The 27,607-nt window shown below is 56.1% G+C and overlaps 1 protein-coding gene across 6 annotated transcripts in view; it reads right to left on the bottom strand.

Moving 5' to 3' along the window:
• The window catches only part of map4k2 (mitogen-activated protein kinase kinase kinase kinase 2), a 69,036-nt gene that overhangs the window by 866 nt on the left and 40,563 nt on the right, over positions 1-27,607 (bottom strand). For 2 of the 6 annotated variants that reach the window (XM_067975552.1, XM_067975555.1), the window contains 16 exons: positions 27,429-27,467; positions 25,792-25,831; positions 22,545-22,731; positions 21,538-21,653; positions 19,033-19,074; positions 17,722-17,806; positions 15,602-15,681; positions 15,109-15,169; positions 12,519-12,642; positions 11,417-11,475; positions 10,363-10,466; positions 9,279-9,456; positions 7,401-7,469; positions 5,744-5,830; positions 3,852-3,922; positions 2,500-2,555 (listed from right to left, as the gene is read on the bottom strand). In XM_067975552.1, the coding sequence (XP_067831653.1) occupies positions 2,500-2,555; positions 3,852-3,922; positions 5,744-5,830; positions 7,401-7,469; positions 9,279-9,456; positions 10,363-10,466; positions 11,417-11,475; positions 12,519-12,642; positions 15,109-15,169; positions 15,602-15,681; positions 17,722-17,806; positions 19,033-19,074; positions 21,538-21,653; positions 22,545-22,731; positions 25,792-25,831; positions 27,429-27,467 (1,398 nt within the window). The remainder of the gene's footprint in view (positions 1-2,499; positions 2,556-3,851; positions 3,923-5,743; positions 5,831-7,400; positions 7,470-9,278; positions 9,457-10,362; positions 10,467-11,416; positions 11,476-12,518; positions 12,643-15,108; positions 15,170-15,601; positions 15,682-17,721; positions 17,807-19,032; positions 19,075-21,537; positions 21,654-22,544; positions 22,732-25,791; positions 25,832-27,428; positions 27,468-27,607) is intronic. The other 4 variants (XM_067975553.1, XM_067975556.1, XM_067975554.1 and 1 more) reach the window with 2 other exon arrangements.

Raw genomic sequence — 27,607 nt, 5'->3', positions numbered from 1 at the left:
AAAGTTACACACTGGCTACCAGCTCTCCTCTATTATCCGAGGCCGCCCTCTATTCAGACCCTCCCGGATTGCCCCAGAGTCTCCGGGAATGAATGATTAATCTCCCGGACACTGCTGCGAGCAAACGGGCAGAAACATCACATGGAAGCGTGGAAAAATATCGGGGGTGGGGGGTGCGTTTGATTGGACGATTCTTGCCCGTCAGTCGGGTATCGAAGCGTCTGCTCGCTTTCTGACTGGCCGGGGGAGGGGGGGGGGGGGGTGAGGAGAGGACGGACGTGTCGGGCGGTCACTGGCGGGGAGGTCAAAGGACGCAGCCTCCACGTCCAACCAGAGCGGGCACTGCTGCCCGGCATGCCCCGTCAGGCTGGCCTCGCAGGGCATCAAACCTGCAGCCTCCCCGTCTGCTCGGGAGGGCCCGGAAACTCCCCGAGCTCACGCCCTGGCGTAAAATGGCTGCCGCCCGCTGGTAAAATGGCGGCCTGATTCCCCCCCACCTCCAGGCAAACCAGCTCGGTGTTGTAACTGGTGGCGTTTGCTGATTCTGTGCTCTTGTCAGGGTTATTTGGGGGGGGGGGTGGGAGGGGGTTACACAGACTGAGGGATTCCCCCGAGAGGACAGGCCTAGTCTAGAGACAGAGGGTGAGCCAATCCCCCTTCCTGCCGAAAGACCCATTCAGCCATCGAGGATGATACCAGAACGGAGAGGTTATAATTCATCAGGAAAGACCAAACAGACTGGGGCTCTTTTCTCTTGAAAAGAGAAGGCCGAGGGGTGACCTGATCGAGGTCTTTAAAATTATGAAAGGGTTCGATAGGGTAAACGTGGAGAAGATATTTCCACTTGTGGGGGAGACCAGAACTAGGGGGCCATAAATATAAGATAGTCACTAATAAATCCAATCGGGAATTCAGGAGAAACTTCTTTACCCAGAGAGTGGTGAGAATGTGGAACTCACTCCCACAAGGAGTAGCTGAGGTGAATAGTGTAGATGGATTTAAGGGGAAGCTGGATAAACACATGAGGGAGAAAGGGATAGAAGGAGATGGGGATAGGGGGAGATGAAGAGGGGAGGGAGGAGGATAGTGTGGAGCATAAACACCGGGATAGACCAGTTGGGCCGAATGGCCTGTTCCTGTGCTGTACATTCGATGATGCCCCCCGATTAAGGCGGCGGAAAGCCTCAGCCACAAGGGGCAGAACGCAGCCTCCCTCACCCCTACCCCATTTGGCCGGTCGGTCAGCCCACTGCGGACTTACAGCGTGCGACCAGAGGCACCAAGCCTTCTCCGGGAATCGCTGGCGGAGAGCGGGCGACGGGAGGGCAGGCCGTAGAGTCAAACCGCGGAGAATTCCAAACCACAGAGAGTGCGTCTCACTCAAAAAAAAAAATAACAGCTTACCGTTTCCTTCAGGTTATGATCTGGAATTCACTGCCTGAAAGGGCGGTGGAAGCAGATTCAATAATAACTTTCAAAAGGGAATTGGAGAAATACTTGAAAAGGGGAAAAATTTGCAGGGGCTACGGGGAAAGAGCAGGGGGAGTGGGACTAATGGGATAGATCTTTCAAAGAGCCGGCACAGGCACGACGGGCCGAATGGCCTCCTTCTGCGCTGTATGATTCTGAAAAGTAGAATAACCCAACAAAAAAGAGGAAAGAGGAGAGAATGGAGGATGAGTTTCCTTGTGTGTCGCTGCAGTTCTCATTTTCTACCAGGAGGAGGTGAGATTGCACCATCGATTTCCCCCAGTAATGGGGGGGGTTTGTTGCTGCTGCTTTTGGTGGGGTGGGGAGGGCATGGACTGGGGTGGGGAGGGCATGGACTGGGGTGGGGAGGGCATGGACTGGGGTGGGGAGGGCATGGACTGGGGTGGGGAAGGGGCCCGCATAGTAGCCCTGTACCGTAACCACATCGTGGCTAAGTTCCTGCCCCACACGATTGACGCCAGGGCGAATCATCCCGTCTCTGCACGGCGCTCCTTGCTTGGCTGTAAACCACCCACCCCCCGCCCAGAGCAGTGTGGTTTTGGACTCCGAGGGGGTGCTGGCTGGTGGCTGTCCGGCACCTGGCCCCCATTCCGGACGGCGATTGCGGCCGGCTGTTCGACTGCATGGGGCATCGCGGCTGAGCTCCGACACTCTCTTTGCAGCGGGCGTCGGCTAGGGGGGAGTGGTTGGTGATCAGGAGCAGGAACCCCCTGACACTCTCAGCACCCCCACCCCCAGCACAGGGGGTACCCCAACTGAGGGCGACCAGTTGCCCCCCCCCCCTGCCCCCCACGGACCAGGAGTGCAATCTGGGATCTTCCTGCTCAGTGTGCCTCAGTATCGTGCTATTCAGCCACTGATCGAGCTGTTGCCCTGTCTCGTTTACCCCAATCCCTACTCGATGTGTGGGGAGCAGCTCTCCATTGACCAGGTTTCTGTCCACCTGTCTCTCCCCCGCTCCGAGGTATTCCCACCGATTCAGGACCGTGCACTCAGTGAGCTTCTCACCTCTGGGTGCCCAGGACGCGGAACATCCGAGATTCATCCGTTATCTCCTGAGTTACCTGCAGGGCCAATTTAAAACAGGAAGGATTATTCTGCCTGTTGCTGGTGTTCAGATCAGACCCAGTGCTTTTAGTTCACAAGATTTCAGTCGATTTCAAAGAACTCCCATTTCGATCGGGCCTTTCACCACCTCGGGACGGCCCAAAGTGCTCACAGACAATGAAGTGCTTTTTTTTTTTGAAGGGTAGTCACTGTTCTAATGTAGGAAACGCAGCAGCCAATTTGTCACTTGAGCGATGAATGTTGTCCCCAGGACACCGGGGAGAATTGTTATACAGTGACAGACCCGTCCCCACCAGTACTGTACCCCAGTGTTATACAGTGACAGACCTGTCCCCACCAGTACTGTACCCCAGTGTTATACAGTGACAGACCCGTCCCCACCAGTACTGTACCCCAGTGTTATACAGTGACAGACCTGTCCCCACCAGTACTGTACCCCAGTGTTATACAGTGACAGACCTGTCCCCACCAGTACTGTACCCCAGTGTTATACAGTGACAGACCTGTCCCCACCAGTACTGTACCCCAGTGTTATACAGTGACAGACCTGTCCCCACCAGTACTGTACCCCAGTGTTATACAGTGACAGACCTGTCCCCACCAGTACTGTACCCCAGTGTTATACAGTGACAGACCTGTCCCCACCAATACTGTACCCCAGTGTTATACAGTGACAGACCCATCCCCACCAATACTGTACCCCAGTGTTATACAGTGACAGACCTGTCCCCACCAGTACTGTACCCCAGTGTTATACAGTGACAGACCTGTCCCCACCAATACTGTACCCCAGTGTTATACAGTGACAGACCTGTCCCCACCAGTACTGTACCCCAGTGTTATACAGTGACAGACCTGTCCCCACCAGTACTGTACCAGTGTTATACAGTGACAGACCTGTCCCCACCAGTACTGTACCCCAGTGTTATACAGTGACAGACCTGTCCCCACCAGTACTGTACCAGTGTTATACAGTGACAGACCTGTCCCCACCAGTACAGTACCAGTGTTATACAGTGACAGACCTGTCCCCACCAGTACTGTACCCCAGTGTTATACAGTGACAGACCTGTCCCCACCAGTACTGTACCCCAGTGTTATACAGTGACAGACCTGTCCCCACCGGTACTGTACCCCAGTGTTATACAGTGACAGACCCGTCCCCACCAGTACTGTACCCCAGTGTTATACAGTGACAGACCTGTCCCCACCGGTACTGTGGTTACTCTCCAGGTCCATATCCACTCATCATTAGACTACAGTAAACCCCGAGAGATGTTTAAATACATTACCTCGTTTGACTGTAGGCTCTGTCCTTGCATTCCATGTCTCCAAAACGCCAGCACACTGTCCTGTCGGCAAACTGCACAAAGGCGAACAGGTATATGAGTAAGTTACACCACCCTGGCTGGACACGGCCTTATTGATCGAGTGGATTATGGGATGGCCGATGCCCCACAGGGCCGGGCAGCCGCACAGTTACAAGGAGTGGGAGGGAAGATGAGGTGAATCAGGAGGGTGGAGTGTGGCTGACGCCAAGCTTTGGATTTAAGGGAGATACGGAACGCAGTCCCAGAAAGTGAGAGTTCCTGGGAAAGAAAGGGTAGAGTCGGTGAGATATGTCTTGATTTCAACACAGAGAGGACACGGTCTCAAAACTGAGGAGACCCTTCGCATCCCCCAACTTCTTACATGGTTTAGAACACACTTGACGGGTACGGTGGTTAGTGATTCAGTTAATCCAGAGACCGGGAGTTCAAATCCCACCCTGGGCAGTTTGAGAATTTGAAATCAGTTTTTAAAAAAAAAAAAATCTGCTCTCAGTGAAAGTGACCGTGAAGCTGTCGGATTGTCGTAAAAACCCAACTGGTTCACTAACGTCCCGTTAGGGAAGGAAACCTGCCGTCCTTACCCGGTCTGGGCCTATATGTGACTCCAGTCCCCACACACCAACTTTGGTTGACTCTTCAACTGCCCTCTGAAGTGGGCCTCTCAGTTGTATCAAACCCGCTACCAGCAGTTCAAGAAGGCGGCTCACCACCACCTCCTTCTCAAGGGGCAATTAGGGGATGGGCAATAAATGCCGGCCTCGCCAGCGACGCCCACATCCCATGAACGAATAACCATGTCCCGATTTGCCTCCTCTCATCTCCCTCTCTTTATAACCATGGTGTGAGTGTGGGGGAGGGGCCTTGGCCAATTCCAGGAGTTTCTGAATAAGAAACGAGACCCAATGACATCGCATCATCCTAAGTGGGGGGAAGAGAGGCGTCTGGTTTAAACACGGACGGCCAGGGTTTACATCGTACAAATTTACCACTGTGTTTATTCACACCGTTGTGTCAGCCAATGCATTGGAGTTGGGGGCGGGGCTTATAGCAGAACTCACAGCGAACAGTCTACTTTACAGCAAACAAAGTCTATTTACTCAGCAAACGGCAAACAGAGTCTATTTAAACAGCGCACTGCAGCAAACAGTCTACAGAGTCTATTTAAACAGCACTGCAGCAAACAGTCTACAGAGTCTATTTAAACAGCACTGCAGCAAACAGTCTACAGAGTCTATTTAAACAGCGCACTGCAGCAAACAGTCTACAGAGTCTATTTAAACAGCGCACTGCAGCAAACAGTCTACAGAGTCTATTTAAACAGCGCACTGCAGCAAACAGTCTACAGAGTCTATTTAAACAGTGCACTGCAGCAAACAGTCTACAGAGTCTATTTAAACAGCGCACGACAGCAAACAGTCCACAGAGTCTATTTAAACAGGGCACTACAGCAAACAGTCTACAGAGTTTATTTAAATAGTGCACTGCAGCAAACAGTCTACAGAGTCTATTTAAACAGCACACTACAGCAAACAGAGTCTATTCGGAAAGAGTCTCTACGAACTACAGCAAACTGACCGAAACTACAGCAACTTCTCCCGATAAAAGCAGGATTATTTTATCATTATTACACCATACAAATTATGTGCATAAAATCGATCCCAGTCACTTACAGCAGTGCAGTCTCCAGGCGTGAGTGACGGGGGAATAACCCAATCATCTCCATTCTGGCCAGGGATAGTGGGGTCACGTCATGCAGCCCAGATTTAGAGGGACCCCTCGCCTGTGTCCCACAGTGCCGCGGGATCAGGGTGACGGGCTCCTTTGGCACGCGCACTAGGGTAACACACACTTACCGACTGTCTGAACGGAGAATCGGAAGCTCAGGTCAGTGGTTAGTGTCTCACTCAGCTCTCCCTGCAAGTTCACAATCTTCACACAATCTGGAGATGGGGAAAAGAACAAAAACAAAAAAAAGTCCCATTTTTACCGGGCCTTTCACCACCTCAGGACGTCCCAAAGCGCTTTACAGCCAACGAAGTAGTTTTTTTTTGAAGTCACTGTTGTAATGTAGGAAATGCAGCAGCCAATTTGCGCACAGCAAGATCCCACAAACAGCAATGTGATAATGATCAGATCATCTGGTGCTGGTTGATGGGTAAACATTGGCTCAGGACACCGGGGAGAACTCCCCCTGCTCTTCTTCCAATAGTGGCCGTGGGATCTTTTACATCCACCTGAGAGGGGCAGACGGGGCCTCGGTTTAACGTCTCATCCGAAAGACGGCACCTCCAACAGTGCAGCACTCCCTCAGTACTGACCCTCCGACAGTGCGGCACTCCCTCAGTACTGACCCTCTGACAGCGCAGCGCTCCCTCAGTACTGACCCTCCGACAGTGCAGCGCTCCCTCAGTACTGACCCTCCGACAGTGCGGCCCTCCCTCAGTACTGGCACTGGGGAGTGTCGGCCTGGATTATGGGGCTCGAGTCTCTAGAGTGGGGGTTGGAACCCACAATTTCTGACTCCGAGAGAGATGGGAAGGAAAGTCCATTCAGTGATGAATAACCCGAGGGGTCTTAATTGCAGCTGAGCCAAACAAGCAAACAAAGAGACAACCGGCCTCTCCCCGTGCCTGCTGTCCATCAGATTCCCAACTGGAAGCTCCACATCCAGGAGCACCAGCGATGTCAAACCCTGAGGAAGCCCAGAGCAGGAGGGCTCCAGGTTTCTGTGATCAGCTTGCTTATCACACTCCAAACATGAGGTGATGATGCTGTGATTAGCTTCAGGGCCCCAGGGAAACATCAGGTGAAGAGCAGCCATTTGGACGAGAAGTGAGAGCCTTCGCTCCAGTGAGAGCTGATCACAGAAGCTGGGCCAACACTTCCAGTACCGAGGGAGCGCCGCACTGTCGGAGGGTCAGTACCGAGGGAGCGCCGCACTGTCGGAGGGTCAGTACCGAGGGAGCGCCGCACTGTCGGAGGGTCAGTACCGAGGGAGCGCCGCACTGTCGGAGGGTCAGTACTGAGGGAGCGCCGCACTGTCGGAGGGTCAGTACCGAGGGAGCGCCGCACTGTCGGAGGGTCAGTACCGAGGGAGCGCCGCACTGTCGGAGGGGCAGTACTGAGGGAGCGCCGCGCTGTCGGAGGGGCAGTACTGAGGGAGCGCCGCGCTGTCGGAGGGTCAGTACTGAGGGAGTGCTGCACCGTACCTGCCCTGGGAGTGTTTGATGGGACAGTGTAGAGGGAGCTTTACTCTGTATCTAACCCGTGCTGTACCTGCCCTGGGAGTGTTTGATGGGACAGTGTAGAGGGAGCTTTACTCTGTATCTAACCCTGTACCTGCCCTGGGAGTGTTTGATGGGACAGTGTAGAGGGAGCTTTACTCTGTATCTAACCCTGTACCTGCCCTGGGAGTGTTTGATATCAGAAGGTGCTCCTTGATCCTGACGAGAACAATAGTAACAAGCATTGAGTAAGCGCCCAGTCCAGGTTATGGTGTGAAGCACTTACTGTCGATACAGACTAGAACAGTGTCCCTGTCCAGCTGGGAGACGTGGCTGGCGTTCATCAGTGAGGTGTCTGGAAAAGAAATAACAAGGGAGTTGTGAATCTGATTTGTGCGGGCGAGCTCGCCATCCATCCGAGCAGTGAGTGTCACTCCAGAGTCACTCCTGTACAACAGCTGCTCTCACTGCCGGGGCAATGGTGCACATCTGTCATGTGGCAAACACCTGCCCAGTGCGATGTTGTTCCATTTCTCATCCCAGCCGTCCAGTGGACTGTCGCCGAGTCAGATTGCCAACTTTAACGGGAGCGTGCAGATTCCCGAAACACTGACCTGACGTGCTCCCGGAGCGGTGTACTGCTTTACCGTCAGTTCTAAGCTCATACTAGGTACAGCGCAGAAGGAGGCCGTTCGGCCCATCGTGCCTGTGCCGGCTCTTTGAAAGATCTATCCCATTAGTCCCACTCCCCCCTGCTCTTTCCCCATTGGCCTGCTTTTTTTTCCCCTTCAAGTATTTCTACAATTCCCTTTTGAAAGTTATTATTGAATCTGCTTCCACCGCCCTTTCAGGCAGTGAATTCCAGATCATCACAACTCGCTGCGTAAAAAAACATTCTCCTCATCTCCCCCTCTGGTTCTTTCACCAATTATCTTCAATCTGTGTCCTCTGGTCACCGACCCTCCTGCCACTGGAAACAGTTTCTCCTTATTTACTCCATCAAAACCCCTCATGATTTTGAACCCCTCGATTAAATCTCCCCTTAACCTTCTCTGCTCTAAGGAGAACAATCCCAGCTTCTCCAGTCTCTCCACATAACTGAAGTCCCTCATCCCTGGGACCATTCTGGTAAATCTCCTCTGCACCCTCTCCAAGGCCCTGACATCCTTCCTAAAGTGCGGTGCCCAGAATTGGACACAATACTCCAGCTGGGGGCCCAACCAGTGATTTATAAAGGTTTAGCATAACTCCCTTGCTTTTGTACTCTTTGCTTTATTAATAATCATAGTAGGTACCGCTCAGGAGGAGGCTATTCGGCCCGTCGTACCTGTGCCGGCTCTTTAAAGAGTAAAGTCCAGGATCCCATATCCCATAGCTCATTTCCTATTGGATCCTGGCAGTGAGCAATGCCACCCCATTGGGAATGGGCCAAGTGTATCCCCAGGGTTCCAGGGGGTGAATCTCCCGTGGGACACCCAGCCCCTCACTGGCAGTGACTGGTCACACTGTGGACCGAGAGACTCTGAGCCTGCATTGCCAGCTCTCCCTTCACAGGCTGAAACCCCTCATCCAGGTCGTTGTCATCTCCAGACTCCGACTGTTCCGGTGCTCTCCTGACCGGCCTCCCACCTCCCACTCTCCGTAACCTTCAGCTCATCCAAAACTCTGCCCCCCCCTCCCCCCGTATCCTAACTCGCACCGAGTCCCGTTCACCCATCACCCCCTGTGCTCGCTGACCGACATCGGCTCCCGGTCCAGCAATGCCTCGATTTTAAAATTCTCATCCTTGTTTTCAAATCCCTCCACGGCCCTCGCCCCCCCTCCCTATCTCTGTAACCCCCTCCAGCCCCTACAACCCTCCGAGATCTCTGCGCTCCTCCAATTCTGGCCTCTTGCCCATCCCCCGATTCCCATCGCTCCACCATTGGCGGCCGTGCCTTCAGCTGCCTGGGCCCTAAGCTCTGGAATTCCCTCCCTAAACCTCTCCCCCTCTCTCTCTCCTTTAAGACGCTCCTTAAAATCTCCCTCTTTGACCGAGCTTTTGGTCACCTGTCCTAATATCTCCGCATGTGGCTCTTTTTCTGATTTGCGCTCCTGGGACGTTATAGGTGCTATATAAATGCAAGTTGTTATTGTTGCCTTTGGCCGATCGAGGTGACCATACCTGGCCGGGTATCGTTGGTGAGGGTCGAGGAAGAGCTGAGCTGGACCGTATCGAAGGTTAACACCTGGCTGGGCTGCGTGGGGGCCCGGACCCCGAGACACACCTGTGGATACTCCTCGTCTGGGACCACCAACAGCTCAAAGAGGTGCAGAGGGCTCGGCAGTGAGAGACTCACTTGCTGGAGGAAAGAAATCAGAAAGGACTGGTTAGCAGCTACGGCTGGAATCTCCCCGTGTCGGGACTGGACCTCCGCCCGCTCAGACCCTGGCCCCCTCTCCTGGGTCATGGGTGGTGGGAGGGGGAGGGGGAGTGGGAGGGGGAGGGGGAGGGCAGTCACTACACATTCACCACTGTCTCGCGGCAGGTTCCTGCTAGAGGCTCCAGAAAGAAAGAAAGAACTCCCATTTCTCCCGGGCCTTTCACCACCTCAGGACGTCCCAAAGTGTTTTACAGACAATGAAGTACTTTTTTTTTTGAAGTGTGGTCACTGTTGTAATGTGGGAAACGCAGCAGCCAATTTGCGCACAGCAAGATCCCACAAACAGTAATGTGATAATGACCAGATCATCTGCTTTTAGGTGTTGTTGGCTTTGGGATAAATATTGGCCCCAGGACACCGGGGAGAACTCCCCCTGCTCTTCTTCCAATAGTGACCGTGGGATCTTTTACATCCACCTGAGAGGGGCAGACGGGGCCTCGGTTTAACGTCTCATCCGAAACACGGCATCTCTGACAGTGAGGCTCTCCCTCAGTACTGACCCTCCGACAGTGCGGCGCTCCCTCAGTACTGACCCTCCGACAGTGCGGCGCTCCCTCAGTACTGACCCTCCGACAGTGCGGCGCTCCCTCAGTACTGACCCTCCGACAGTGCGGCGCTCCCTCAGTACTGCACTGGGAGTGTCGGCCTGGATTATGGGTTCGAGTCTCTGGAGTGGGGGCTCGAACCCATGACCCTCTGACTCAGAGGCGAGAGAGAGAGAGAGAGAGACACTGAGCCCGGGCTGGCATCGAGCAAGCCAGATGGACCTTGGTGTTTTCTTGGCCACTAATTCCGACTATCTTCTCAATGGGAAAGAACGGTTACCTTGAGCAGCATGAATTTCTGCATGGGCTCGTACCACTGCAGCAGGATGATGGAGCTGTGTAGTGCTGCACAGAGGAAGGTGGCATTTGTAAAAGGATTCCTCACTGTAACACAAAAAAAAACCACAGCAACACAAGAGGGCTCTCGAAACAAAGCTCATTAAAATCGACAGCAGTTCCAGAGGAGTAAACGGATCTCTGCAAACTCCCGGACTCCCAAAGGGAGACGACTCTCCCTGGGCCCCGGCTCCACAGAGGTCCGTCGCCCGTTCGGACACAACGTTGAGTGTCAGCGGGCTGCTCGACTCGGGAGGGCATCGCGCTCGACTCCTCTCCCCCCCCCCCCCCCCATCCCCCGATCCTCTCCTCACTCCGACAGTCCAGCAGGGGTCACCGGACAGAGGTCAGGAGCAGGAACCCTGGTTGGTTTTACCCCCCTTCCCTAACCCAGGGGTACTGAGGCCAATTGTAGGCCCTACCGTTACCCTGGGGCTGTGATTAGGTAAATAAATGCAGGGGCTCAGTCCCACACCGGGTGAGAAAAGTTACAGACTGGAATCTAATCGAGGGGTTCGGGGGGGTTTATATATAGAATAACAGATACCCGGGAGTGAGTTACAGACTGGAATCTAATCGAGGGGTTCGGGGGGGTTTATATATAGAATAACAGATACCCAGGAGTGAGTTACAGACTGGAATCTAATCGAGGGGTTCGGGGGGTTTATATATAGAATAACAGATACCCGGGAGTGAGTTACAGACTGGAATCTAATCGAGGGGTTGATTTGTAGAATAACAGATACCCGGGAGTGAGTTACAGACTGGAATCTAATCGAGGGGTTGATTTGTAGAATAACAGATACCCGGGAGTGAGTTACAGACTGGAATCTAATCGAGGGGTTGATTTGTAGAATAACAGGATCGAGGTACAGGCTCGATGAACACTATTGCAAGATACTGGTGGATCAGGGACTTGTGCCTCAGTCGAACATCACAGACAGATGGCAACACCCTCCTGGCTTGTGGGGTGGAGTCTTCAGTGGAGACTATCTTACCTACACAGCACTTCCTGCACCCCTTGCTGTCTGGAATCTTCGAGGACACTGCGAACTTCCTGTGAGAAGATCAGACGATCAGTCTAGACGCCCACGGTTACAGACACAGGGTTTTTTTTAAAACCACTCAATCCAAGGTCAGGTCAAAGAAACGCCTCCCTGTGTTTTCAGCACTGGTGACACTGGACATCTCACAACCTCTCCTGGAAAACCGCGCTCGATTCAGAGTGGCCTCTGCGTTGCGCTAACGGCCTCAAAATGGCGGTGGCGCCATCGCCGGTGTTAGCGGGTCGAAACGGCGACCAACGCCATTTTTGAAAGGGGGCTACCCTCGGGCGTTCAAAGCGCCCACCTGTTGCGGGCGGTAGTCCCCCTTTTAGTGTGGAAATCGGGGGTCCTGTGATGTGAATGGGACCCCAGTTGCCATTTTCGGCAGGCATTGGTTGGCTGCCACAGTATAACTCCCCAACGCCAGCGGAGCCCCGCGCCAGGCAGACGTGTCACATTCCCAGGGGTCACACCTCAGACTCACACAGGAAAGTTTCACACTTTGTTAACAGACGAAACGTACTTTACAAATTACACTTGAAACAATAAACTTAAGACGCTCATCTGAAAGGCCACGGCCTCGTGGTGCAGGTTTGGAGAGAAGATTAGGTAAATCAGGACACAGCGATTAAGGGAACGTCAAGCTCGGGTAGATTGTAAGAGGGAGGCTGGAGGGAGAGAGGTGAGGCATTCCACTGCCTTGGGAGTTCGAGCAGGCGATGGGACGGTGAGTCTAGCTTCAAACACGATGAGGATGCAGGAAGGGGGAAGAGAAAGTAGGATGGGGGGATTGGGAGATGAGGAGGAACGAGAGAGGGAAGGTCAGAGGAGCACTGACCAGACTAGGGTCAATAGAATAGAGAGAGGATGTGATGGAGAGAGAGAGGGAGGGAGAGTGAGAGGACGGGGGGATTGGGAGATGAGGAGGAACGAGAGAGGGAAGGTCAGAGGAGCACTGACCAGTCTAGGGTCAATAGAATAGAGGATGTGATGGAGAGAGAGAGGGAGGGAGAGTGAGAGGACGGGGGGATTGGGAGATGAGGAGGGTACCTACTTGGGGATGATTCTGTCTGTTAGCCTGTTGGTGGGCAGTGAGATATGAACTTGTCTCTTGTACAAGTTCTTCCTCTGATCAAAGAGCATCAGGAGATTGTGGGAATACAGCTGGAGAGATTTCCCTGCAACACAAGAGAAGAGGCAGTGAGACAAGCAACTACAGGCAGGAAAGGACATACCCCGCCCCCACCTCAGGACTACGCAGAATCCCTCACGATGGGGTCTCCTCTCCTGAGGACAGGTCTCCATGTTGGGGTACGGGGTCGAAGGGCAAGGCTCATCCTATAGTATTCCACCCTGTACACGGTCAGCCTCGTCAGTGACTGTAGCCTGGGCTAGGCCCGAAACGAGCCACTCGCTCATACACACACACAGGGCACTGAGTGGAGGCATAGAGTCCAGACTCTATCCCAGGTACCTCAGTGCTCAGAGCTGTATCTCGTAGTGTGTCAGCATCAACAGACAACAGGCAAATCAGACCACCCTCCAAAGTTATGCATTGCACTGCTTGTGTGTTAATCCTCATTAATCCCCACAGATTGATCCCACCCCCAGTGACAGACCCGTCCCCACCAGTACTGTACCCCAGTGTTATACAGTGACAGACCCGTCCCCACCAGTACTGTACCCCAGTGTTATACAGTGACAGACCCGTCCCCACCAGTACTGTACCCCAGTGTTATACAGTGACAGACCCGTCCCCACCAGTACTGTACCCCAGTGTTATACAGTGACAGACCTGTCCCCACCAGTACTGTACCCCAGTGTTATACAGTGACAGACCTGTCCCCACCAGTACTGTACCAGTGTTATACAGTGACAGACCTGTCCCCACCAGTATTGTACCCCAGTGTTATACAGTGACAGACCTGTCCCCACCAGTACTGTACCCCAGTGTTATACAGTGACAGACCTGTCCCCACCAGTACTGTACCCCAGTGTTATACAGTGACAGACCTGTCCCCACCAGTACTGTACCCCAGTGTTATACAGTGACAGACCTGTCCCCACCAGTACTGTACCCCAGTGTTATACAGTGACAGACCTGTCCCCACCAGTATTGTACCCCAGTGTTATACAGTGACAGACCTGTCCCCACCAGTACTGTACCCCAGTGTTATACAGTGACAGACCTGTCCCCACCAGTACTGTACCCCAGTGTTATACAGTGACAGACCTGTCCCCACCAGTACTGTACCCCAGTGTTATACAGTGACAGACCTGTACCCACCAGTACTGTACCCCAGTGTTATACAGTGACAGACCCGTCCCCACCAGTACTGTACCCCAGTGTTATACAGTGACAGACCTGTCCCCACCAGTACTGTACCCCAGTGTTATACAGTGACAGACCTGTCCCCACCAGTACTGTACCCCAGTGTTATACAGTGACAGACCTGTCCCCACCAGTACTGTACCCCAGTGTTATACAGTGACAGACCTGTCCCCACCAGTACTGTACCCCAGTGTTATACAGTGACAGACCTGTCCCCACCAGTACTGTACCCCAGTGTTATACAGTGACAGACCTGTCCCCACCAGTACTGTACCCCAGTGTTATACAGTGACAGACCCGTCCCCACCAGTACTGTACCCCAGTGTTATACAGTGATGACACTAGTCTAACCTTGTCCCTATAGGGAAGGTCGGATGTACTCTGCCCAGTTCAGGGAGAGAAGCATCTTTTGCTACAGAGCCAAGTGTTTCTGACAGTAATCTGCTGTGAGAGACCCCACTCCCCGTGTCCCTCTGGGGTGGGTTTAATAGACAGTCTCTTCTCTCCCCTGCTCTTCCCTTTAGGGACTGGTTCCATGTTGAGAATTCTCTCCTCTTCTCCTTATGCGCCCCTCCCACCAACCGTTCCATGGACCGGGCTCCATCTCCTCCTGAGACAGGGTCCACACGAAGGAATAAGGAGATAAGATCCAGGGAAAGGACGACAGGACAAGCAACTTCAAGAGACAGGATGCACTGCAGCAACTCGCCAAGGCTTCTTCGACAGCACCTCCCAAACCCACGACCTCTACCACCTAGAATGACAAGAGCAGCAGGTACATGGGAACAACACCACCTGCACGTTCCCCTCCAAGTCACACACCATCCCGACTTGGAAATATATCGGCCGTTCCTTCATCGTCGCTGGGTCAAAATCCTGGAACTCCCTTCCTAACGGCACTGTGGGAGAACCGTCACCACACGGACTGCAGCGGTTCAAGAAGGCGGCTCACCACCACCTTCTCAAGGGCAATTCGGGGATGGGCAATAAATGCCGGCCTCGCCAGCGACGCCCACATCCGCAAGGATGCATAAAAAGAGGCTGCGTTTCTGCAGAGAGAAGGGACTGAGAGATATGGTGAGGGAACGGGCAGCTCCAGCAAAGCCCGTTTCCCGATCCCTAATATTCAGGGAGCCCTCTCGTCCCCAGGTCTCACTCACCCAGAGTGAGGTCCCCTTTAAAAGCTCATTCACAGCCTTCCGGAGAAGGGATAGCAGACTCGCACGGTCGGAAAGGGCTGGGATCCAGCCGCGGTGTCCATTAAATCACATACAGTTCATTGTACAGCTGGGTGGTCGGCATGCTTACTCACCATTGACGGACATTAAGACATTGTTGAGAACAAAGAGCCAGGAACATCTCTGAGGGAGAAGCTGCAGGAGGAAGGACAAGAAAAGTCAAGACTCGCCAAATCTCTCAGAGCAGGAAAGGCCCAGGCCCCATCCCAGGCCTATCCTGAGATCCCAGCCTGGGGCGGCAATTGTGGGGGGCTACAGCTGGCCTGGGTATCCCGAATCAGGGTGGGGGGGGGTGCGGTGAAATAAGCCAAGGGCTCCCGCTACTGATCAGTGTCCAACGACCCCTGCTGGGAGGTACATGTGCATGTTGGACAATGAGGGGGAATGGGAGCGGGGCTGGGCTGTGATGCCTTCCAGAGTCAAACAGCCCCCTGACACGTGTAAGTACGGGCAAGGTGTCGGGGGGCGGGGAGGGCAGCGCCTGTGGAACCCGGACCCCAGCGAGAATCAGCGCCTTCGGGGGTCGGGGAGTGAACTGGAGTGAAATACAAAATCTCGTAGTTTAACCTTTTCTATTGTATCCTCATGCAGCTCATTTAAATTCAGCGTGTAGATCCCTTCCTCCACTCCCAGGATTAAGTACTGATCTGGAAAGAAAGAAAGATCTTGCATTTATATAGCGCCTTTCACAACCTCAGGACGTCCCAAAGCACTTTGCAACCAATGAAGTACTTTTTTGAAGTGTAGTCACTGTTGTAATGTGGGAAACGCAGCAGCCAATTTACGCACAGCAAGATCCCACAAACAGCAATGTGATAATGACCAGATCATCTGTTTTTTTAGTGATGTTGGTTGAGGGATAAATATTGGCCCCCAGGACACCGGGGAGAACTCCCCCTGCTCTTCTTCCAATAGTGGCCGTGGGATCTTTTACATCCACCTGAGAGGGGCAGACGGGGCCTCGGTTTAATGTCTCATCCGAAAGACGGCACCTCCGACAGTGCAGCACTCCCTCAGTACTGACCCTCCGACAGTGCAGCACTCCCTCAGTACTGACCCTCCGACAGTGCAGCGCTCCCTCAGTACTGACCCTCCGACAGTGCGGCGCTCCCTCAGTACTGACCCTCCAACAGGGCAGCGCTCCCTCAATACTGACCCTCCGACAGCGCGGCACTCCCTCGGTACTGACCCTCCGACAGTGCAGCACTCCCTCGTACTGACCCTCCGACAGCGCGGCACTCCCTCAGTACTGACCCTCCGACAGTGCGGCACTCCCTCAGTACTGGCACTGGGGAGTGTCGGCCTGGATTATGGGGCTCGAGTCTCTGGAGTGGGGGCTCGAACCCACGACCTTCTGACTCAGAGGGAAGAGGGAGACTCACTGAGTCACGGCTGACACAAACTAAAAAAGGAAGAACAGGCTGATTTATTTCAGGGATTCACAAGAACCAGGAGCCACTGACTCAGATCTTTCCTAACCAGCAGAAGCAAAACTCAAAAGACAGTCAGTTACAACACAGAAAGCAGAATTTGGTTTTACTGCTTTTGGTGGTGAGCATCTACGGTAGGAATTACAATTGGTTGGGAGCTGGAGCGTCCCAATTGCTTGGAGACCATGGAATGGGGCTTGATGTCGATTGGGCTCTTGTCCCAAACAGTTCCCAGTCTCTCACATTTACTGGAAGGATATAAGGCAAAGATATTGAGGGTCTCCAGTGAACATTCCTTCGAGCGAGAGCTGGACCTGTTCCTGTCTGGGGCGGAGATCTCCTGGTACAAGAGGGAGGTACCAGATAACGTCAATCAGGGTCAGAGTGACCCCCCCTGGACTAGTTTCCCTCGCCTAAAGTGGGGGGGTTGGAGAGGAATTTCAGTTTTTCCCTCCCTAATTGACCTTTTTTTAAAAAAAAATCTGGTTTTACGCCACTCCCCGGAGATCACACAGTTTCGGGTGGGGTGGGTATATATTGTGATAAACAAGGTATCCCAAGTGAGACAGACTGGATGGACCAGGGGGGTCCCTCCCTGTCCGCCGTTCATCGTATTAGATGCCCAGGATTTGTCTGATGACGGCTGCAGTGAAACAGATTCCAACTCTCCCACATCTTATGTAAAACATGCATTCCCACCCTGCCCCATTCCTCCTCATTGTCTCAGGTGTTTGTTCGATCCCAGCGTTCAACCACAACCTGCATTTATATAGCGCCTTTAATGTAGTAAAACGTCCCAGGCCGCTTCACAGGAGCGTAAATCAGGCAAAATCAGACACCGAGCCACATAAGGAGATATTAGGACAGGTGACCAAAAGCTTGGTCAAAGAGGGAGGTTTTAAGGAGCGTCTTAAAGGAGGAGAGAGAGAGGCGGAGAGGTTTATGGAGGGAATTCCAGAGCTTAGGGCCCAGGCAGCTGAAGGCACGGCCGCCAATGGTGGAGCGATGGGAATCGGGGGGATGGGCAAGAGGCCAGAATTGGAGGAGCGCAGAGATCTCGGAGGGTTGTAGGGGCTGGAGGAGGTTACAGAGATAGGGAGGGGGGCGAGGGCCTTGGAGGGATTTGAACACGAGGATGAGAATTTTTAAAATCGAGGCGTTGCCGGACTGGGAGCCGATGTAGGTCATTCCCCCTCGTACCGACCCTGCTGGAAACTCACAGCTTTTTAAACACACACGACGGTTATACCCTGTTACCTCTGGTCTTGGGGTGAATCCAGGACACCGAACAGTTAATCTTCAGAGGGCAGCCATTAAACACCTTTGAGAAGCAAGCTCCCATCTACAAAGCAAAGATGCAAAGAGAAAAGCTTAGAGCACATTAGGAGTTACCAGACTCCGACCTGGACTGGGTGGGATATTAAAGGGTACGGGGAGTGAGGGGAGAGTGGGATTAGACTGGGTGGGATATTAAAGGGTACGGAGAGTGAGGGGGAGAGTGGGATTAGACTGGGTGGGATATTAAAGGGTACGGAGAGTGAGGGGGAGAGTGGGATTAGACTGGGTGGGATATTAAAGGGTACGGGGAGTGAGGGGGAGAGTGGGATTAGACTGGGTGGGATATTAAAGGGTACGGAGAGTGAGGGGAGAGTGGGATTAGACTGGGTGGGATATTAAAGGGTACGGAGAGTGAGGGGGAGAGTGGGATTAGACTGGGTGGGATATTAAAGGGTACGGGGAGTGAGGGGAGAGTGGGATTAGACTGGGTGGGATATTAAAGGGTACGGAGAGTGAGGGGGAGAGTGGGATTAGACTGGGTGGGATATTAAAGGGTACGGAGAGTGAGGGGGAGAGTGGGATTAGACTACTCTGTACTATGCACAGCAAACTCCCACAAACAGCAATGTGATAATGGCCAGATCATCTGTTTTTTTAGTGATGTTGGTCGAGGGATAAATATTGGCCCCAGGACACCGGGGAGAACTCCCCCTGCTCTTCTTCCAATAGTGGCCGTGGGATCTTTTACATCCACCTGAGAGGGGCAGACGGGGCCTCGGTTTAACGTCTCATCCGAAAGACGGCACCTCTGACAGTGCAGCACTCCCTCAGTACTGACCCTCCGACAGTGCGGCGCTCCCTCAGTACTGACCCTCCGACAGTGCAGTGCTCCCTCAGTACTGACCCTCCGACAGTGCGGCACTCCCTCAGTACTGACCCTCCGACAGTGCAGCACTCCCTCAGTACTGACCCTCCGACAGTGCAGCGCTCCCTCAGTACTGACCCTCCGACAGTGCGGCGCTCCCTCAGTACTGACCCTCCGACAGTGCGGCGCTCCCTCAGTACTGACCCTCCAACAGTGCAGCGCTCCCTCAGCACAGGCACTGGGGAATGTCAGTCTGGATTATGGGGCTCGAGTCTCTGGAGTGGGGGCTTGAACCCACGACCCTCTGACTCAGAGGCGAGAGAGAGAGAGACTCACTGAGACACAGCTGACACCTGATTGGTCGAATGAAGTTTTGTGATACCAGTCTAACTTATTAATAATTATGAGTTGATATTTGTACTTACATGGACTTTTGGGGTTGGGGGCAAACCATGACTGATTTCTCTCTGCAAATTAATGGGAAACGATTATTGGTACAATAATCAGACAGAGAGCAGTAAAACACACTCCTGACTCCATCTCGGGTCTGCAGCCCCCACCAATGTGTCTGTGATTCCCCCACACACAGTGATGGGACGGGGGTCTGTGATTCCCCCACACACAGTGATGGGACGGGGGTCTGTGATTCCCCCACACACAGTGATGGGACAGGGGTCTGTGTCTGTGATTCCCCCCCACATACAGTGATGGGACGGGGGTCTGTGATTCCCCCACACACAGTGATGGGACGGGGGGTCTGTGTCTGTGATTCCCCCACACACAGTGATGGGACGGGGGGTCTGTGTCTGTGATTCCCCCACACACAGTGATGGGACGGGGGGTCTGTGTCTGTGATTCCCCCACACACAGTGATGGGACGGGGGGGGTCTGTGTCTGTGATTCCCCCACACACGGTGATGGGACGGGGGTCTGTGTCTGTGATTCCCCCACACACAGTGATGGGACGGGGGGTCTGTGTCTGTGATTCCCCCACACACACAGTGATGGGACGGGGGGTCTGTGTCTGTGATTCCCCCACACACACACAGTGATGGGACGGGGGGTCTGTGTCTGTGATTCCCCCACACACAGTGATGGGACGGGGGGTCTGTGTCTGTGATTCCCCCACACACACACAGTGATGGGACGGGGGGTCTGTGTCTGTGATTCCCCCACACACAGTGATGGGACGGGGAGGTCTGTGTCTGTGATTCCCACACACACAGTGATGGGACGGGGGGTCTGTGTCTGTGATTCCCCCACACACAGTGATGGGACGGGGGGTCTGTGTCTGTGATTCCCCCACACACAGTGATGGGACGGGGGGTCTGTGTCTGTGATTCCCACACACACAGCGATGGGACGGGGGTCTGTGTCTGTGATTCCCCCACACACAGTGATGGGACGGGGGGTCTGTGTCTGTGATTCCCACACACACAGTGATGGGACGGGGGTCTGTGTCTGTGATTCCCCCACACACACAGTGATGGGACGGGGGGTCTGTGTCTGTGATTCCCCCACACACAGTGATGGGACGGGGGGTCTGTGTCTGTGATTCCCCCACACACAGTGATGGGACGGGGGGTCTGTGTCTGTGATTCCCCCACACACACAGTGATGGGACGGGGGGTCTGTGTCTGTGATTCCCCCCCACACAGTAACTCCTGCTTTCAGTAATGGTGCTCTCGGTAGTTCCCAAGTGGTGGGACTCCTTCTAAAACTACAGTCGGAAACTCACAGAAGAAACGGGGGGTGCTTATCTGATGCAACCTCCCACCCACCCCCCCACACAGTGTCATCTTGCTGGCTGTTGGCAACCTCTCCGAGATCTCTGTAACCCCCTCCAGCCCTCCAACCCCCTCCGAGATCTCTGTAACCCCCTCCAGCCCCACAACCCCCTCGAGATCTCTGTAACCCCCTCCAGCCCCACAACCCCCCGAGATCTCTGTAATCCCCCAGCCCCACAACCCTCCGAGATCTCTGTAACCTCCTCCAGCCCCACAACCCCCCCGAGATCTCTGTAATCCCCCAGCCCCACAACCCTCCGAGATCTCTGTAACCTCCTCCAGCCCCACAACCCTCCGAGATCTCTGTAACCCCCTCCAGCCCCACAACCCCCTCGAGATCTCTGTAACCCCCCCAGCCCCACAACCCTCCGAGATCTCTGTAACCTCCTCCAGCCCCACAACCCTCCGAGATCTCTGTAACCCCCTCCAGCCCCACAACCCCCCGAGATCTCTGTAACCCCCCAGCCCCACAACCCCCCGAGATCTCTGTAACCCCCCAGCCCCACAACCCCCCGAGATCTCTGTAATCCCCCAGCCCCACAACCCTCCGAGATCTCTGTAACCCCCTCCAGCCCACAACCCTCCGAGATCTCTGTCACCCCCTCCAGCCCCACAACCCCCTCGAGATCTCTGTAACCCCCTCCAGCCCCACAACCCCCTCGAGATCTCTGTAACCCCCCAGCCCCACAACCCTCCGAGATCTCTGTAACCCCCTCCAGCCCCACAACCCCCTCGAGATCGCTGTAACCCCCCAGCCCCACAACCCTCCGAGATCCCTGTAACCCCCTCCAGCCCCACAACCCCTCCGCGATCTCTGCGCTCCTCCAATTCTGGCCTCTTGCGGCCGTGCCTTCAGCTGACTGGGCCCTAAGCTCTGGAATTCCCTCCCTAAACCTCTCCGCCTCTCTCTCTCCTCCTTTAAGACGCTCCTTAAAACCTCCCTCTTTGACCAAGCTTTTGATCACCTGTCCTAATATCTCCTTATGTGGCTCGGGGTCTGATTTACGCTCCTGTGAAGCGCCCTGGGGACGTTTCACTACGTTAAAGGCGCTATATAAATGCAGGTGGTTGTTGGGAGAATATTATGGAGTCGAGGGGATTGCGGAGAGGAGCAATCTGTAAATGATTCTCTGTGAGACTCACTGGTGTTTCCTGTTTGTCTGAGGGTGTGGCCTGTTCTGAGGGTTGGTGGGAGTCGACATCGTCCCGTCCTACGTGCGGGGACTCCTCGACTTCGGAGGAGGCTGGGTGAACACTCCCTAAACGGAAGGAATATCGACAACATCACCGGACGCACGGAGTTATCCCTCATCTCTTTAAAGCTTGCTTTCACCCCCCCCCCCCTGTTGGAAAGCGTTTGACAATTTATTATTCGCTCTGGGGACGTGGGCATGGCCCGGCATTTATTGCCTGCCTCCCAGCTACCCCTCGAGACGTTGGCGGTGGGCCGCCTTCTCCAACCACTTCAGAGGGCAGTTAAAGAGTCAACCATGTTGGTGTGGGGTCTGGAGTCACATATAGGCCCAGACCGGGGTAAGGACGGCAGGTTTCCTTCCCTAAAGGGACATTAGTGAACCATTTGGGGTTTTTTACGACAATCGGACAGCTTCACGGTCACTTTCACTGAGACTTGCTTTTTATTTGATTTCAAATTCTCAAACTGCCCAGGGTGGGATTTGAACTCCCGTTCTCTGGGTTTCCAGCTCAGTAACATCGCCGCTACACAAATTACATTAATACCCAACTCTCCGGGGCACGGCCCCTCCCCCTTTAAGTGCCCAATCTCCACGTGCGAGTCTGGATAGCGAGTTATTCGACTGGGGTGGGCATTGCGGCCGAGCCAGATCTTGCCCTCGCCACACATCTGACAGGCTGGTGTTTCTCGGCAGGGTTGTGCCTGGGAGCAGGGCTCCCTGACTGAATGTATGTGTGTTAATTCCCCTCTCCCAGTAGCTCTGCAGTTCACTGGGGGCAACTGAAGCCTTTACCACAGCCCAGTCAGTGAGATCGGCAGCCCAGACCCGGGGGTGGGGGGTGGAGAGGATCCGAATGGCTTGTTGCCTCACTGGGCGGCTCTGATACCCCTCCCACCCCAGGAGCCCACCGGTTAAGACCTGGTACAGTGTGGACGAGGAATTCACTTTTCTTACCTTCTCTGCCGCGCTCCTTGCGTGAGCCGGCCTGAGCCGAGCCCTCGCCCGTAGTGCGACAGGCGCCGCCCGCGGCTAGCCGTTCCTCCCGGGGGCCCGCTGGCTCCTGGGGGCGCGGGGCGCGTTTCACCGTGGACTGTTTCTGGTCCGCGGTCCAGGGCTCCTCGCTCAGTAAGGTCGGGGCAGGCTGCAGGTAAAATAAACAACCAGACCTGTCGAAAGGAGCCAGTTCACAAAGTCTCAGCTTTCTCCGCAACTCCCACCCACTCCCTCCGCCATCTCAAGTCGAAAGGTGAACACATGGCCGACTGGGGCCTCCGGCAAGGCTCCCGTGTAAATGTGCCCCCCCCCCGGTGTAAATACGGCCCCCCCCCCGGTGTAAATACGGCCCCCCCCCCGGTGTAAATGTGCCCCCCCCCCGGTGTAAATACGGCCCCCCCCCGCCCAGTGTAAATGCGCTCCCCCCCCCGCCCCGTGTAAATACGGCCCCCCCCCCGCCCAGTGTAAATGCGCTCCCCCCCCGCCCCGTGTAAATACGGCCCCCCCCGCCCGGTGTAAATACGGCCCCCCCCCCGGCCCAGTGTAAATGCACCCCCCCCGCCAGTGTAAATGCGCTCCCCCCCCGCCCCGTGTAAATACGGCCCCCCCCCGCCCAGTGTAAATGCGGCTCCCCCACCGTGTAAATACGGCCCCCGCCCGGTGTAAATACGGCCCCCCCCCCCGCCCGGTGTAAATGCGCCCCCCCCCGCCCGGTGTAAATACGGCCCCCCCCCCCGCCCCGTGTAAATACGGCCCCCCCCCGCCCAGTGTAAATACGGCCCCCCCCCGCCCCGTGTAAATACGGCCCCCCCCGCCCCGTGTAAATACGGGCCCCCCCCCCGCCCCGTGTAAATACGGCCCCCCCCCCCGCCCAGTGTAAATGCGCCCCCCCCCGCCCAGTGTAAATGCGCCCCCCCCCCGCCCAGTGTAAATGCGCTCCCCCCCCGCCCCGTGTAAATACGGCCCCCCCCCGCCCAGTGTAAATGCGGCTCCCCCACCGTGTAAATACGGCCCCCCCCCCGCCCGGTGTAAATACGGCCCCCCCCCCCCCCCGCCCAGTGTAAATGCGCCCCCCCCCGCCCCGTGTAAATACGGCCCCCCCCCGCCCCGTGTAAATACGGCCCCCCCGCCCAGTGTAAATACGGCCCCCCCCCCGCCCCGTGTAAATACGGCCCCCCCCGCCCCGTGTAAATACGGCCCCCCCCCCGCCCGGTGTAAATACGTGCCCCCCCCCGCCCAGTGTAAATGCGCTCCCCCCCCGCCCCGTGTAAATGCGCTCCCCCCCCGCCCCGTGTAAATACGGCCCCCCCCCGCCCGGTGTAAATACGGGCCCCCCCCGCCCCGTGTAAATACGGCCCCCCCCCGCCCGGTGTAAATACGGCCCCCCCCCGCCCGGTGTAAATACGGGCCCCCCCCGCCCAGTGTAAATACGGCCCCCCCCGCCCCGTGTAAATACGGCCCCCCCCGCCCCGTGTAAATACGGCCCCCCCCCCCCCGGTGTAAATACGGCCCCCCCCCCCCCCCGTGTAAATACGGCCCCCCCCCCCCCGGTGTAAATACGGCCCCCCCCCCCCCCCGTGTAAATACGGCCCCCCCCCGCCCGGTGTAAATACGGGCCCCCCCCGCCCAGTGTAAATGCGCTCCCCCCCGCCCCGTGTAAATGCGCTCCCCCCCCGCCCCGTGTAAATACGGCCCCCCCCCGCCCGGTGTAAATACGGGCCCCCCCCGCCCCGTGTAAATACGGCCCCCCCCCCCGCCCGGTGTAAATACGGCCCCCCCCGCCCGGTGTAAATACGGGCCCCCCCCCGCCCAGTGTAAATACGGCCCCCCCCCGCCCCGTGTAAATACGGCCCCCCCCGCCCCGTGTAAATACGGCCCCCCCCCCCCCGGTGTAAATACGGCCCCCCCCCCCCGGTGTAAATACGGCCCCCCCCGCCCCGTGTAAATACGGGCCCCCCCCCGCCCCGTGTAAATACGGCCCCCCCCCCCCCGCCCAGTGTAAATGCGCCCCCCCCCGCCCAGTGTAAATGCGGCTCCCCCACCGTGTAAATACGGCCCCCCCCCGCCCAGTGTAAATGCGCCCCCCCCCGCCCAGTGTAAATGCGCCCCCCCCCCGCCCAGTGTAAATACGGCCCCCCCCCGCCCAGTGTAAATGCGGCTCCCCCACCGTGTAAATACGGCCCCCCCCCGCCCGGTGTAAATATGGCCCCCCCCCCCGCCCAGTGTAAATGCGCTCCCCCCCGCCCCGTGTAAATACGGCCCCCCCCCGCCCAGTGTAAATGCGGCTCCCCCACCGTGTAAATACGGCCCCCCCCGCCCGGTGTAAATACGGCCCCCCCCCGCCCCGTGTAAATACGGCCCCCCCCAGCCCCGTGTAAATACGGGCCCCCCCCCGCCCCGTGTAAATACGGCCCCCCCCCCCCCCGCCCAGTGTAAATGCGCCCCCCCCCGCCCAGTGTAAATGCGCTCCCCCCCCGCCCCGTGTAAATACGGCCCCCCCCCGCCCAGTGTAAATGCGGCTCCCCCACCGTGTAAATACGGCCCCCCCCCGCCCGGTGTAAATACGGCCCCCCCCCCCCCGCCCAGTGTAAATACGGCCCCCCCCCGCCCCGTGTAAATACGGCCCCCCCCCCGCCCGTGTAAATACGGCCCCCCCCCCGCCCCGTGTAAATACGGGCCCCCCCCCGCCCCGTGTAAATACGGCCCCCCCCACCGGTGTAAATATGCCCCCCCCCACCGGTGTAAATATGCCCCCCCCCACCGGTGTAAATATGGCCCCCCCCGGTGTAAATATGGCCCCCCCTCGTGTAAATATGGCCCCCCCTCGTGTAAATATGGCCCCCTCCCGTGTAAATATGGCCCCCCTCCCGTGTAAATATTACGCCCCAGTAAACACGTAATGTAATAAATGTTTTGCATGTAACCTGCACCTCCTGTCAGCATCACACTTACTTCCTGTCACACCTTAGCCGTCACACTTCGGATGTCACACTTTAATGTACCTTCTGCCTCCCCGTGAGCAATGCCACGGGAGACCTGCCGGTGCTATATGATAACCCTTGCATGGAGCTCCCCTCCACTCACACTGCCCCGGTCACACCTTGTTGCTAACAGCCCAGTCGTGACACAACAGCGGATTCTCTGACTCACTACGAGTGGTGCCACGGGAGATTAGCAGCACGAAAGATTATTTTGATCCTTCACTCACCACTGGCGGCTTTGCAGGTCCCCGTTTTATTGTCAGGTTACTGAAATACACAAAGAAAAATATCGGCAATAATAAGTTTCAGGTATTAAAGAAACCAATTAAAATAATCTACTTAACTCCCACCCAAGACCAAAGTCCTTCGATAGGGCAATGCACAGGAGTGGCCCAGTGAGAGTCAGTGTGTGTGGGACCCCGTCCCCCAGTGAGAGTCAGTGTCTGTGGACCCGTCCCCCAGTGAGAGTCAGTGTGTGTGGGACCCGTACCCCAGTGAGAGTCAGTGTGTGTGGGACCCGTACCCCAGTGAGAGTCAGTGTGTGTGGGACCCGTACCCCAGTGAGAGTCAGTGTGTGTGGGACCCGTCCCCCAGTGAGAGTCGGTGTGTGTGGGACCCGTACCCCAGTGAGAGTCGGTGTGTGTGGGACCCGTCCCCCAGTGAGAGTCAGTGTGTGTGGGACCCGTACCCCAGTGAGAGTCAGTGTGTGTGGGACCCGTACCCCAGTGAGAGTCAGTGTGTGTGGGACCCGTACCCCAGTGAGAGTCAGTGTGTGTGGGACCCGTACCCCAGTGAGAGTCAGTGTGTGTGGGACCCGTACCCCAGTGAGAGTCAGTGTGTGTGGGACGCGTACCCCAGTGAGAGTCAGTGTCTGTGGGACCCGTCCCCCAGTGAGAGTCAGTGTGTGTGGGACCCGTACCCCAGTGAGAGTCAGTGTGTGTGGGACCCGTACCCCAGTGAGAGTCAGTGTGTGTGGGACCCGTACCCCAGTGAGAGTCAGTGTGTGTGGGACCCGTCCCCCAGTGAGAGTCGGTGTGTGTGGGACCCGTACCCCAGTGAGAGTCGGTGTGTGTGGGACCCGTCCCCCAGTGAGAGTCGGTGTGTGTGGGACCCGTACCCCAGTGAGAGTCAGTGTCTGTGTGACCGTACCCCAGTGAGAGTCAGTGTGTGTGGGACCCGTACCCCAGTGAGAGTCAGTGTGTGTGGGACCCGTACCCCAGTGAGAGTCAGTGTGTGTGGGACCCGTACCCCAGTGAGAGTCAGTGTGTGTGGGACCCGTACCCCAGTGAGAGTCAGTGTGTGTGGGACCCGTACCCCAGTGAGAGTCAGTGTGTGTGGGACCCGTACCCCAGTGAGAGTCAGTGTGTGTGGGACCCGTACCCCAGTGAGAGTCAGTGTGTGGGACCCGTCCCCCAGTGAGAGTCAGTGTGTGTGGGACCCGTACCCCAGTGAGAGTCAGTGTGTGTGGGACCCGTACCCCAGTGAGAGTCAGTGTGTGTGGGACCCGTACCCAGTGAGAGTCAGTGTGTGTGGGACCCGTACCCCAGTGAGAGTCAGTGTGTGTGGGACCCGTACCCCAGTGAGAGTCAGTGTGTGTGGGACCTGTACCCCAGTGAGAGTCAGTGTGTGTGGGAGAGGAGAGGTTAAACGGGCGAGTGAGGGAACGGACCATAAATTGAAGTGTGGTCCTGCTGTCTGACTGAGCTGCGTTCTGCCCCACCCCCTCTCTCGCCCCTCCCCCTCTCTCGCCCCTCCCCCCCTCTCTCGCCCCTCCCCCCCTCTCTCGCCCCTCCCCCTCTCTCGCCCCTCCCCCCCTCTCTCGCCCCTCCCCCTGCTCCCACACAGTTCCTGTGGTGAGATTTACCTTTGCTCTAATGCTTCCTCGACACTCTGCAGCAAACTCCTCGAAATAAAAACATGACATCGTTACACCGGATCATTAAACGATACCTGCTCCCACCGCCCATCCCCACCCGGCACACACTCACTCACTCAATCTCACTCACTCACACAATCTCACTCACTCACACAATCTCACTCACA

This window comes from Heptranchias perlo, chromosome 43 (genome assembly GCF_035084215.1).
Source record: "Heptranchias perlo isolate sHepPer1 chromosome 43, sHepPer1.hap1, whole genome shotgun sequence".
Lineage (NCBI taxonomy): Eukaryota > Metazoa > Chordata > Chondrichthyes > Hexanchiformes > Hexanchidae > Heptranchias > Heptranchias perlo.
The sequence above is the reverse complement of the archived record's forward strand: the minus strand, read 5'-3'. Positions and strand labels throughout refer to the sequence as shown.